Source organism: Mytilus edulis, chromosome 6 (genome assembly GCF_963676685.1).
Source record: "Mytilus edulis chromosome 6, xbMytEdul2.2, whole genome shotgun sequence".
Lineage (NCBI taxonomy): Eukaryota > Metazoa > Mollusca > Bivalvia > Mytilida > Mytilidae > Mytilus > Mytilus edulis.
In genome coordinates, this window is record NC_092349.1 from 93,233,624 (window position 1) to 93,248,502 (window position 14,879).

Consider the following 14,879-nt stretch of genomic DNA (forward strand, 5'->3'; position numbering starts at 1 on the left):
GTCGTATTTGCTATATACCATATCTTCTTTATAACTGTTGATGTAAAAACTTATATAGGAGTTATATCTTTTAGATCAAGATAAATAATCTATAGATTTTTTTTTTCTAATTGTATATGTCACAGAGATATGAACTTTTGACAGTCAACATTACAATTTTACACGGACAGCAGCAACATCAGACGGAACAGAGTGCTTCGTAGCATCCTTTACGATTTTATAAGGATACTGCTTCATTTGGAGAACTAATGAAAATAAACAGCCGGACTAAGTTATGTGGGTATATCCCCCTTTTGTCAGAAAAATTATTATTTTCTTAATACTTTTGTTATGATAGTTGGCCGCCGTTTCCCTTTTTTATATATAACAAATAGCTCTGAAAATACACTCGAACATTAATTTGAACTTGAACTCAATGGATAGCTTCAAACATCCGAACAATTAAAACACAACTGATCTGGACATCAGTTTAAAAATAGACCTATGTTTTTCTAAAATGGTCATGTTGACGACTTAATCAGTTAACAAGTTAAATTCAACATGTCGACTTCTAATTACTTTGTCATTACATTTATTTTAGCAAGTCGACATTGTTATCTATTTTTTTTCTTCATCATTCCGACAAGTTGACACCACATGATGATTTGATTCCAGCTTAAAACACAACATAACTGAAAAAATCCGACTTATTTGCAACAAAATTACTTTACAAGGGGTGTACCATATGCGCTTCCATAGATAGCTGATTAATTGTTAACAGCGTGCAATACTGTTGTTGAAATAAAAGTTATACAGAATATACTACTCGTAAGAAACAAAGTGTTACTATCTTTAATCTTAAATGCGACGAATCATCTGCGAAATTATTGAAAGATGAAATTTAAAGTTCTTTAACCGCTCATCTGGTAATTTTAAATTTGAACAGACACCTACCAATAGCAATACCAAGTGTATAATATACACGGGATGCTGAATGTAGAACAGAAATGCAAGGTAAATGATACTGGAAAGAATTTATAAAAGAAACGGGTATCTCTGTAAATGGTCTTCGAACTGTTTGCACATGTGGTTCTGGTGAATTTTCTGTGGTTACTACAGGAATTTAAGAATGTCTCTGCTCGGAGAAGTCGCCAAACTTAGTTAGTTTACAGAATGTCAAGCTCTTAATCGTGTCAATTATATAGAGAATATATTTTAGCAAATTACATATACACAATGAAAGATCTGCAATTAGCATTCAATTTTCAAAAGAAAATGAACACATTTAGATGTAGAATACGTGAACTGCTAATATCAAACAAGGAATATGTAAAGTTCGAAACATTACGTGTTAAAGGTTTATTAGTGTCTGGTTGGTTATGATATATGGTGACATTTTATGTCGATCAGGACTAAATGAGGTGTGGTTTTAAAGTTCCCACTAAACACTGTGTTGGCAATGTCTATTTCATTTAACATTATAGCTTTAATGATACAAAATGTAAATTTTTTCTAGAAAAAAATGTTCCACCATGTTCGTCTAAATTTCAACAATGAAATATTATCATTTGTAGATGGTACTCCAGTTCCCAATTGTGTAAGGGTTAAAAGTGTTTCTCTTGTATTACATTCTGTATTAATGACACTTTTTTTAAATTGGGGAAATTAGAGGAAATATTGATTTATTTATCGTTTTCCCTCCAACTGGAATCATACAAGAACTATTTGAATACATTTCATTCATTATTTCTGCTGAATGCATACCAGTTAGGCCTATACTGTTTCGTTTAACAAACTATGGATGATTATTCTTATAGATTGACAGTACTTTAATATATAAAACTAACCTTTTGAAGGAGAACACACCAATAAAAAGTCTAGTTCATCAGCACAAGTTATCATTGTCCAACCTTTGCTGTTTGATGCAAAACCATGTTCACAGGCCTAAAGGAAAAGTAGACAGTAAAATGATAACTTTATACTTTGCTTTCTTTAAATTAATTGTCATTTTCTAATAAAATGTGTTGTGTTCAAATAAAGTAACTGCACTTTTACAATCTTGCAACTGAAGCGATTTTCTGAATTAACCTTTTGTATTACAACGTAAAGGTATGTGTTATAACGTGAAGGTTTCTGTTATAACTTAAAGGTTTGTGTTATAACGTAAAGGTTTCTGTTATAACTTAAAGGTTTGTGTTATAAGGTAAAGGTTTGTGTTTTAACATAAAGGTTTGTGTTATAACGTAAAGGTTTGTGTTTTAACATAAAGGTTTGTGTTATAACGTAAAGGTTTGTGCTTTAACATAAAGGTTTGTGTTATAACATAAAGGTTTGTGCTATAACGTAAAGGTTTCTGTTATAACGTAAAGGTTTGTGTTATAACGTAAAGGTTTGTGTTATAACGTAAAGGTTTGTGTTATAACTTAAAGGTTTGTGTTTTAACATAAAGGTTTGTGTTATAACATAAAGGTTTGTGTTATATTGTAAAGGTTTGTGTTATAACGTAAAGGTTTGTGTTTTAACATAAAGGTTTGTGCTATAACGTAAAGGTTTGTGTTATAACTAAAAGGTTTGTGTTATAACGTAAAGGTTTGTGTTATAACATAAAGGTTTGTGTTATAACGTAAAGGTTTGTGTTATAACATAAAGGTTTGTGTTATATTGTAAAGGTTTGTGTTATAACATAAAGGTTTGAGTTATAACATAAAGGTTTGTGCTATAACGTAAAGGTTTCTGTTATAACTTAAAGGTTTGTGTTATATTGTAAAGGTTTGTGTTTTAACGTAAAGGTTTGTGTTATAACTTAAAGGTTTGTGTTATAACGTAAAGGTTTGTGTTATAACATAAAGGTTTGTGTTATAACTTAAAGGTTTGTGCTATAACGTAAAGGTTTGTGTTATAACATAAAGGTTTGTGCTATATTGTAAAGGTTTGTGTTATAACGTAAAGGTTTGTGTTATAACATAAAGGTTTGTGTTATAACTTAAAGGTTTGTGCTATAACGTAAAGGTTTGTGTTATAACATAAAGGTTTGTGTTATATTGTAAAGGTTTGTGTTATAACGTAAAGGTTTGTGTTATAACGTAAAGGTTTGTGTTATAACGTAAAGGTTTCTGTTATAACTTAAAGGTTTGTGTTATAACGTAAAGGTTTGTGTTATAACGTAAAGGTTTGTGTTATAACGTAAAGGTTTGTGTTATAACGTAAAGGTTTGTGTTATAACGTAAAGGTTTGTGTTTTAACATAAAGGTTGTTATAACGTAAAGGTTTGTGTTATAACATAAAGGTTTGTGTTATAACGTAAAGGTTTGTGTTATAACATAAAGGTTTGTGTTATAACTTAAAGGTTTGTGCTATAACGTAAAGGTTTGTGTTATAACATAAAGGTTTGTGTTATATTGTAAAGGTTTGTGTTATAAAGTAAAGGTTTGTGTTATAACGTAAAGGTTTCTGTTATAACATAAAGGTTTGTAATATAACGTAAAGGTTTCTGTTATAACGTAAAGGTTTGTGTTATAACGTAAAGGTTTGTGTTATAACGTAAAGGTTTGTGTTATAACGTAAAGGTTTGTGTAATAACGTAAAGGTTTGTGTTATAACGTAAAGGTTTGTGTTATAACATAAAGGTTTGTGTTATAACTTAAAGGTTTGTGCTATAACGTAAAGGTTTGTGTTATAACATAAAGGTTTGTGTTATAACGTAAAGTTTTGTGTTATAAAGTAAAGGTTTGTGTTATAACGTAAAGGTTTCTGTTATAACGTTAAGGTTTGTGTTATAACGTAAAGGTCTGTGTTATAACGTAAAGGTTTGTGTTATAACGTAAAGGGTTAGTGTTTTAACATAAAGGTTTGTGCTATAACGTAAAGGTTTGTGTTATAACATAAAGGTTTGTGTTATATTGTAAAGGTTTGTGTTTTAACGTAAAGGTTTGTGTTATAACTTAAAGGTTTGTGTTATAACGTAAAGGTTTGTGTTATAACATAAAGGTTTGTGTTATAACTTAAAGGTTTGTGCTATAACGTAAAGCTTTGTGTTATAACATAAAGGTTTGTGTTATATTGTAAAGGTTTGTGTTATAACGTAAAGGTTTGTGTCATAACGTATAGGTTTGTGTTTTAACGTAAAGGTTTGTGTTATAACGTAAAGGTTTGTGTTATAACGTAAAGGTTTGTGTTTTAACATAAAGGTTTGTGTTTTAACGTAAAGGTTTGTGTTATAACATAAAGGTTTGTGCTATAACGTAAAGGTTTGTGTTATAACGTAAAGGTTTGTGTTATAACATAAAGGTTTGTGCTATAACGTAAAGGTTTGTGTTATATTGTAAAATAAAGGTTTGTGTTATAACGTAAAGGTTTGTGCTATAACGTAAAGGTTTGTGTTTTAACATAAAGGTTTGTGTTATAACGTAAAGGTTTGTGTTTTAACATAAAGGTTTGTGTTATATTGTAAAGGTTTGTGTTATAACGTAAAGGTTTGTGTTATATTGTAAAGGTTTGTGTTTTAACGTAAAGGTTTGTGTTATAACGTAAAGGTTTGTGTTATAACGTAAAGGTTTGTCTTATAACGTAAAGGTTTGTGCTTTAACGTAAAGGTTTGTTCTTTAACATAAAGGTTTGTGTTATAACATAAAGGTTTGTGTTATATTGTAATGGTTTGTGTTTTAACATAAAGGTTTGTGTTATAACATAAAGGTTTGTGCTATAACGTAAAGGTTTGTGTTACAACTTAAAGGTTTGTGCTATAACGTAAAGGTTTGTGTTATAACATAAAGGTTTGTGCTATATTGTAAAGGTTTGTGTTATAACGTAAAGGTTTGTGTTATAACATAAAGGTTTGTGTTATAACTTAAAGGTTTGTGCTATAACGTAAAGGTTTGTGTTATAACATAAAGGTTTGTGTTATATTGTAAAGGTTTGTGTTATAACGTAAAGGTTTGTGTTATAACGTAAAGGTTTGTGTTATAACGTAAAGGTTTGTGTTATAACTTAAAGGTTTGTGTTATAACGTAAAGGTTTGTGTTATAACGTAAAGGTTTGTGTTATAACGTAAAGGTTTGTTTTATAACGTAAAGGTTTGTGTTATAACGTAAAGGTTTGTGTTTTAACATAAAGGTTGTTATAACGTAAAGGTTTGTGTTATAACATAAAGGTTTGTGTTATAACGTAAAGGTTTGTGTTATAACATAAAGGTTTGTGTTATAACTTAAAGGTTTGTGCTATAACGTAAAGGTTTGTGTTATAACATAAAGGTTTGTGTTATATTGTAAAGGTTTGTGTTATAAAGTAAAGGTTTGTGTTATAACGTAAAGGTTTCTGTTATAACTTAAAGGTTTGTAATATAACGTAAAGGTTTCTGTTATAACATAAAGGTTTGTGTTATAACTTAAAGGTTTGTGCTATAACGTAAAGGTTTGTGTTATAACATAAAGGTTTGTGTTATAACGTAAAGTTTTGTGTTATAAAGTAAAGGTTTGTGTTATAACGTAAAGGTTTCTGTTATAACGTAAAGGTTTGTGTTATAACGTAAAGGTTTGTGTTATAACGTAAAGGTTTGTGTTATAACGTAAAGGGTTAGTGTTTTAACATAAAGGTTTGTGCTATAACGTAAAGGTTTGTGTTATAACATAAAGGTTTGTGTTATATTGTAAAGGTTTGTGTTTTAACGTAAAGGTTTGTGTTATAACTTAAAGGTTTGTGTTATAACGTAAAGGTTTGTGTTATAACATAAAGGTTTGTGTTATAACTTAAAGGTTTGTGCTATAACGTAAAGCTTTGTGTTATAACATAAAGGTTTGTGTTATATTGTAAAGGTTTGTGTTATAACGTAAAGGTTTGTGTCATAACGTATAGGTTTGTGTTTTAACGTAAAGGTTTGTGTTATAACGTAAAGGTTTGTGTTATAACGTAAAGGTTTGTGTTTTAACATAAAGGTTTGTGTTTTAACGTAAAGGTTTGTGTTATAACATAAAGGTTTGTGCTATAACGTAAAGGTTTGTGTTATAACGTAAAGGTTTGTGTTATAACATAAAGGTTTGTGCTATAACGTAAAGGTTTGTGTTATATTGTAAAGGTTTGTGTTATAACGTAAAGGTTTGTGCTATAACGTAAAGGTTTGTGTTTTAACATAAAGGTTTGTGTTATAACGTAAAGGTTTGTGTTTTAACATAAAGGTTTGTGTTATATTGTAAAGGTTTGTGTTATAACGTAAAGGTTTGTGTTATATTGTAAAGGTTTGTGTTTTAACGTAAAGGTTTGTGTTATAACGTAAAGGTTTGTGTTATAACGTAAAGGTTTGTCTTATAACGTATAGGTTTGTGCTTTAACGTAAAGGTTTGTGCTTTAACATAAAGGTTTGTGTTATAACATAAAGGTTTGTGTTATAACGTAAAGGTTTGTGCTTTAACGTAAAGGTTTGTGCTTTAACATAAAGGCTTGTGTTATAACATAAAGGTTTGTTCTTATAACATAAAGGTTTGTGTTTTAACATAAAGGTTTGTGTTTTAACGTAAAGGTTTGTGTTATATTGTAAAGGTTTGTGTTTTAACATAAAGGTTTGTGTTATATTGTAAAGGTTTGTGTTTTAACATAAAGGTTTGTGCTTTAACGTAAAGGTTTGTGCTTTAACGTAAAGGTTTGTGTTATAACTTAAAGGTTTGTGCTTTAACGTAAAGGTTTCTGTTATAACATAAAGGTTTGTGTTATATTGTAAAGGTTTGTGTTTTAACGTAAAGGTTTGTGTTATAACTTAAAGGTTTGTGTTATAACGTAAAGGTTTGTGTTATAACATAAAGGTTTGTGTTATAACTTAAAGGTTTGTGGTTTAACGTAAAGGTTTGTGCTTTAACATAAAGGTTTGTGTTATAACATAAAGGTTTGTGTTATAACATAAAGGTTTGTGCTATAACGTAAAGGTTTGTGTTATAACTTAAAGGTTTGTGTTATAACATAAAGGTTTGTGTTATAACTTAAAGGTTTGTGTTATAACATAAAGGTTTGTGTTATAACATAAAGGTTTGTGTTATAACGTTAAGGTTTGTGTTATAACGTAAAGGTTTCTGTTATAACTTAAAGGTTTGTGTTATAACGTAAAGGTTTGTGTTATAACGTAAAGGTTTGTGTTATAACGTAAAGGTTTGTGTTATAACGTAAAGGTTTGTGTTATAACGTAAAGGTTTGTGTTTTAACATAAAGGTTGTTATAACGTAAAGGTTTGTGTTATAACATAAAGGTTTGTGTTATAACGTAAAGGTTTGTGTTATAACATAAAGGTTTGTGTTATAACTTAAAGGTTTGTGCTATAACGTAAAGGTTTGTGTTATAACATAAAGGTTTGTGTTATATTGTAAAGGTTTGTGTTATAAAGTAAAGGTTTGTGTTATAACGTAAAGGTTTCTGTTATAACTTAAAGGTTTGTAATATAACGTAAAGGTTTCTGTTATAACGTAAAGGTTTGTGTTATAACATAAAGGTTTGTGTTATAACTTAAAGGTTTGTGCTATAACGTAAAGCTTTGTGTTATAACATAAAGGTTTGTGTTATATTGTAAAGGTTTGTGTTATAACGTAAAGGTTTGTGTCATAACGTATAGGTTTGTGTTTTAACGTAAAGGTTTGTGTTATAACGTAAAGGTTTGTGTTATAACGTAAAGGTTTGTGTTTTAACATAAAGGTTTGTGTTTTAACGTAAAGGTTTGTGTTATAACATAAAGGTTTGTGCTATAACGTAAAGGTTTGTGTTATAACGTAAAGGTTTGTGTTATAACATAAAGGTTTGTGCTATAACGTAAAGGTTTGTGTTATATTGTAAAGGTTTGTGTTATAACGTAAAGGTTTGTGCTATAACGTAAAGGTTTGTGTTTTAACATAAAGGTTTGTGTTATAACGTAAAGGTTTGTGTTTTAACATAAAGGTTTGTGTTATATTGTAAAGGTTTGTGTTATAACGTAAAGGTTTGTGTTATATTGTAAAGGTTTGTGTTTTAACGTAAAGGTTTGTGTTATAACGTAAAGGTTTGTGTTATAACGTAAAGGTTTGTCTTATAACGTAAAGGTTTGTGCTTTAACGTAAAGGTTTGTGCTTTAACATAAAGGTTTGTGTTATAACATAAAGGTTTGTGTTATATTGTAATGGTTTGTGTTTTAACATAAAGGTTTGTGTTATAACATAAAGGTTTGTGTTATAACTTAAAGGTTTGTGTTATAACATAAAGGTTTGTGTTATAACGTAAAGGTTTATGTTATAACGTAAAGGTTTGTGTTATAACATAAAGGTTTGTTCTTATAACATAAAGGTTTGTGTTTTAACATAAAGGTTTGTGTTTTAACGTAAAGGTTTGTGTTATATTGTAAAGGTTTGTGTTTTAACATAAAGGTTTGTGTTATATTGTAAAGGTTTGTGTTTTAACATAAAGGTTTGTGCTTTAACGTAAAGGTTTGTGCTTTAACGTAAAGGTTTGTGTTATAACTTAAAGGTTTGTGCTTTAACGTAAAGGTTTCTGTTATAACATAAAGGTTTGTGTTATATTGTAAAGGTTTGTGTTTTAACGTAAAGGTTTGTGTTATAACTTAAAGGTTTGTGTTATAACGTAAAGGTTTGTGTTATAACATAAAGGTTTGTGTTATAACTTAAAGGTTTGTGGTTTAACGTAAAGGTTTGTGCTTTAACATAAAGGTTTGTGTTATAACATAAAGGTTTGTGTTATAACATAAAGGTTTGTGCTATAACGTAAAGGTTTGTGTTATAACTTAAAGGTTTGTGTTATAACATAAAGGTTTGTGTTATAACTTAAAGGTTTGTGTTATAACATAAAGGTTTGTGTTATAACATAAAGGTTTGTGTTATAACGTTAAGGTTTGTGTTATAACATAAAGGTTTGTGTCATAACGTAAAGGTTTGTGCTTTAACGTAAAGGTTTGTGTTATATTGTAAAGGTTTGTGTTATAACTTAAAGGTTTGTGTTATAACTTAAAGGTTTGTGTTATAACATAAAGGTTTGTGTTATAACGTAAAGGTTTGTGCTTTCACGTAAAGGTTTGTGTTATATTGTAAAGGTTTGTGTTATAACTTAAAGGTTTGTGTTATAACGTAAAGGTTTCTGTTATAACATAAAGGTTTGTGTTATAACGTAAAGGTTTGTGTTATATTGTAAAGGTTTGTGTTTTAACGTAAAGGTTTGTATTACAACGTAAAGGTTTCTGTTATAACGTAAAGGTTTGTGTTATAACATAAAGGTTTGTGTTATAACATAAAGGTTTGTGTTATAACGTAAAGGTTTGTGTTATAACATAAAGGTTTGTGTTATAACGTAAAGGTTTGTGTTATAACGTAAAGGTTTGTGTTATAACGTAAAGGTTTGTGCTTTAACGTAAAGGTTTGTGCTTTAACGTAAATGTTTGTGTTATAACATAAAGGTTTGTGTTATATTGTAAAGGTTTGTGTTTTAACATAAAGGTTTGTGTTATAACATCAAAGTTTGTGTTATAACTTAAAGGTTTGTGTTATAACGTAAAGGTTTGTGTTATAACATACAAGTTTGTGTTATAACGTAAAGGTTTGTGCTTTAACGTAAAGGTTTGTGTTATATTGTAAAGGTTTGTGTTATAACTTAAAGGTTTGTGTTATAACTTAAAGGTTTGTGTTATAACATAAAGGTGTGTGTTATAACATAAAGGTTTGTGTTATAACATAAAGGTTTGTGTTATAACATAAAGGTTTGTGTTATATTGTAAAGGTTTCTGTTATAACATAAAGGTTTGTGTTATAACATAAAGGTTTGTGTTATAACGTAAAGGTTTCTGTTATAACAGATAGGTTTGTGTTTTAACATAAAGGTTTGTGTTATAACATAAAGGTTTGTGTTATAACGTAAAGGTTTGTGCGTTAACGTAAAGGTTTGTGTTATATTGTAAAGGTTTGTGTTATAACTTAAAGGTTTGTGTTATAACATAAAGGTTTGTGTTATAACATAAAGGTTTGTGTTATAACATAAAGGTTTGTGTTATAACATAAAGGTTTGTGTTATAACATAAAGGTTTGTGTTATATTGTAAAGGTTTCTGTTATAACATAAAGGTTTGTGTTATAACATAAAGGTTTGTGTTATAACATAAAGGTTTGTGTTATAACGTAAAGGTTTCTGTTATAACATATAGGTTTGTTTTTTAACATAAAGGTTTGTGTTATAACATAAAGGTTTGTGTTATAACGTAAAGGTTTGTGCGTTAACGTAAAGGTTTGTGTTATATTGTAAAGGTTTGTGTTATAACTTAAAGGTTTGTGTTATAACATAAAGGTTTGTGTTATAACATAAAGGTTTGTGTTATAACATAAAGGTTTGTGTTATACCGTAAAGGTTTGCGTTATAACGTAAAGGTTTGTGTTATAACTTAAAGGTTTGTGTTATAACTTAAAGGTTTGTGTTATAACATAAAGGTTTGTGTTATAACATAAAGGTTTGTGTTATACCGTAAAGGTTTGTGTTATAACGTAAAGGTTTGTGTTATAACTTAAAGGTTTGTGTTATAACATAAAGGTTTGTGTTATAACATAAAGGTTTGTGTTATAACGTAAAGGTTTGTGTTATAACATAAAGGTTTGTATTATAACGTAAAGGTTGGTGTTATAACGTAAAGGTTTGTGTTATAACTTAAAGGTTTGTGTTATAACATAAAGGTTTGTGTTATAACATAAAGGTTTGTGTTATAACGTAAAGGTTTGTGTTATAACTTAAAGGTTTGTGTTATAACATAAAGGTTTGTGTTATAACGTAAAGGTTTGTGTTATAACTTAAAGGTTTGTGTTATAACTTAAAGGTTTGTGTTATAACATAAAGGTTTGTGTTATAACGTAAAGGTTTGTGTTATAACGTAAAGGTTTGTGTTATAACGTAAAGGTTTGTGCTTTAACGTAAAGGTTTGTGCTTTAACGTAAAGGTTTGTGTTATAACATAAAGGTTTGTGTTATATTGTAAAGGTTTGTGTTTTAACATAAAGGTTTGTGTTATAACATAAAGGTTTGTGTTATAACTTAAAGGTTTGTGTTATCACGTAAAGGTTTGTGTTATAACATACAAGTTTGTGTTATAACGTAAAGGTTTGTGCTTTAACGTAAAGGTTTGTGTTATATTGTTAAAGGTTTGTGTTATAACTTAAAGGTTTGTGTTATGACTTAAAGGTTTGTGTTATAACATAAAGGTTTGTGTTATAACGTAAAGGTTTGTGCTTTAACGTAAAGGTTTGTGTTATATTGTAAAGGTTTGTGTTTTAACTTAAAAGTTTGTGTTATAACGTAAAGGTTTCTGTTATAACATAAAGGTTTGTGTTATAACGTAAAGGTTTGTGTTTTAACGTAAAGGTTTGTGTTATAACGTAAAGGTTTGTGTTATAACTTAAAGGTTTGCTTTATAACGTAAAGGTTTGTGTTTTAACGTAAAGGTTTGTGTTTTAACATAAAGGTTTGTTTTATTTCTAAAATGTTTCCGTTATTTCGCAAATTTTTGTGTTATTTCGCAGATGATATTGCTCTAAAACGCCAATATATGCATTATTTCGCAAAAGTTTGTTACAAAATTCAAACATAGGAAGACATACCAAACAAAGGAAATGGGTGTCGCTAATATGCTTCCATAGTGCACATAACACAAAAAAGAAACTAAAGACTGAGCAACACGAACCCCACCTAAATCTGATGGTTAAAAACAGTTAATTCAGTGTTTTCTACGTGAATTTGAATATTTATATTTTTCCAAAGTGAATTTATCATATGTTATTTTGCCAAGGTGAATTTGTCACATTTGATATTTTGCCAAAGGTAATTTGAAATATTTGATATTTTGCCAAAGTGAATTTGTCATTTTGCTTATTATTTTGTCATATTGATGCATAGGTTTTCAATGTTTGTTTATTTGATGTTGTATATATTATATTATATTGTATTAATATATATATATAATTATTCATGTGAAGTCTTAGTGTGAAACCAGGCGTTACGCGACAACGCAAAATGACTGAAAAAGGTTTGTTGTGGCAATTAGACACTCTTCAGCAAAATAAATAGAAAAAAAACGATATGAGCTTGGCATTTGCGACATAATACGTTGGGTATTCTCTTGAGGGATAGTGATAATTTAGAAGACAAAACGTGCCAATTGTGACTCTTTAGTAAAATGTATGACTCAAATTAATAAAATTTACAAACATTTGTGAAGAAGCCTCTTCATTAGAACATTCTCAATTAGCTCGTGACATTGGGACTGATATAACTCAGACATTTGAGTTCTGTGAAACTTATATTGCAACTATTTAAAAAGAAATTGTTAAACGCATACAATTTATTGATGAGGTCATAACCGAAAGGTCGTCTAGACGTTCTAGTCGTTCAGTGTCTGAAAAGTCACATGTATCGTCTCGAATATCGAACGCGTCCAAACTACCTGAAACTGCCGCGAGGGCTTCTGAAATTAAAAACTAATGTTTAAGGAAAATACAACTTTTAGAGCAGAGTCATTACCTACGTAGGTATGTTGGAGACTCTGTTCGTGACGTTTTTGTTTTTGCAATAGCTGATTCTTATTTTGATGCTAAACAACTGTTAGACCAACGTATGGTGTCCCGTTTATTGTCGCCAATGCTTTTCGCAACCGACTAGAAAAAGTGGCCAAATATAGCGTATCGTGATAGCTTAGGATTGAGAAAAATTTCCGATTTTATAAAACAGTGTCTTTCTGCAATGAAAACGAGCATGAATCTAAACGTTGTTAACGATGATCGTGAGAACCGAAAACTTTTATCTAAACTTCCCGACTGGATAGTTACACGATGGGGACTAATTGTCGCTCAACTTAAAAGTGATCATCATATATTTCCGTCATTTCATACTTTTTCTGTGTTTATTGAACGAGAATCAACGATTGCGAACGATCCCGTTACTTCTCTCAACTCTCTAAAAACTGATAGTACACCGCGAAATACGAAAACAAACTTTCAAAGCGTTAAAAATTACCGTGATACAACACGCAGAAATACATTTGTAACGGAAACAATGTCGACTAGTTATGATAGGATCAAAGAAAGTTACTCCGGTGCTAATAAGAATTGTTGATTTTGTCACAAGGCTGACCACACACTTGATTCATGCAGAAACTACCTTGTAAAATCCATGCAAGAGCGTAAAGAATTTGCGAAAAGTACAGGATATATAACTTTGCAGATTTAGGTTCTGGACATTTATCGAAACAGTGTATCAAACGCGCACCGTGCAGCATTTGCGCAAAACGACATCCGAAAGCCTTTCGTGGAGATGTAGTAAAACAATATCCGAAGAATTCACATCAACATACACCTTGTAATGAGGAAAAGGAACTTTATAAATCTCAAACTAATTACTCATGTGGAAAAAGCTCGATTATTCTTCCTGTGTATCTCTCTCATACTGATAACCAACAACAGGAAATACTTGTGTTCGTATTCAGTATGATACTACATTTAGTAGTTGCCAGTAACCGATAGCCAATTCGGACTACTTACATTATAGGTTATAATTGCGCACATGCATTGACGCCAAGTGAGGTGATTCCGACAACTGATGATGGACCTTATGTTCAGAGAACAGACCTCGAATAGGGTATAGTTGGTATTGTGGTGATGAGCGGCATTGATAATGCAATAACTACACATTCTCACAGAATGATAGCGTTTGAAAGCCATGTATTCTATATTATTAGAAATTGTATAAAGTAAGTTAGTCCCGTTGAAGTACGCAAATGATGGAACTCGATTTATCCGAACAAACTTATGACAAACAGTGACTGTCTATGTCATTTGATGTCAAACGTGTTTTGAACATTTGTAATAGCAGAATCTGAGTAAATGATTGACACTATGAAATACCCTTGATCTTTAGTGGAACCGAATCAACATTTTCCGAACAACAAGGTTCAAGCCGTTTAGAGATCCAATCATCTTCGAAAGTGTTTACGCAATGATGCTCGATACCAAAATGACTATTTTAAAAGAATGGATGACTTAGTAACAAATGGATTTGTAGAGAAAGTTAAACCGTCTCAATCCAATAAGGAATGCCATGTTTGGAACATACCACATCACGGAGTATATCATCAACAGAAGCCCGAAAAGGTCCGTATTGTGTTTAATTGTAGTTCTAGATACAAAAACGAATCACTAAACGATTACTTGCTGCAAGGCCCAGACTAAACTAACTCGTTGGTAGGAATAGTTTGTAGATTTCGTTAAGAACTTATTGCGGTAGTCTGCGACATTGAACAAATGTTTTCACAGTTCAAAGTGAGAACTGAACACCGCGATTGTTTACGATTCTTGTGGCGAGACAATTATAAAGATCTTTCGAAATAACCTTGCGAATACAGAATGAAAGTTATTTTTTGGGGGGCCGCATCATCCCCAGGATGTATAAAAAAGAAGATGTGGTATGAATGCCTATGGGACAGCTATCCACAAAAGACCAACATGACACAGACATTAACAACTATAGGTCACCGTAAGGCCTTCAACAATGAGCGAAGTCCATACCGCATAGTCAGCTAGAAGGCCCAAATAAGACAATGTAAAACAATTCAAACGAGAAAACTAACCCATTCTGGACTTAGACAACTAGCTAATAATTATGAAGCCGACTTTGGTTCTAAAGTATCGACCTTTATCAGACGTCATTTTAACGTTGACGATAAAATCTTCTTAAATCTCTGTCAAACGTTACAGAAGCTGTACACCTCATACATGGTAGTGTAGAAATATGAAATAAGCGAGATCTTCGGTTGCACAATTCTTTGTCAATTTCTAAAAACGTTTTTGCGCACATACAAAAAAAAAGGATCGCGCCAAGGAGTTGAATTTGAAACTTATCACATGACAAACTTCCTACTACA

The 14,879-nt window shown here is 30.2% G+C and overlaps 1 protein-coding gene across 1 annotated transcript in view; it reads right to left on the bottom strand.

Annotated features, from left to right (window-relative positions):
- LOC139528919 (uncharacterized) overlaps window positions 1–14,879 on the bottom strand; it is a 178,914-nt gene that overhangs the window by 10,529 nt on the left and 153,506 nt on the right. The window contains exon 21 of the mRNA XM_071325156.1: window positions 1,827–1,923. Coding sequence (XP_071181257.1) covers window positions 1,827–1,923 — 97 coding nt within the window. The remainder of the gene's footprint in view (window positions 1–1,826; window positions 1,924–14,879) is intronic.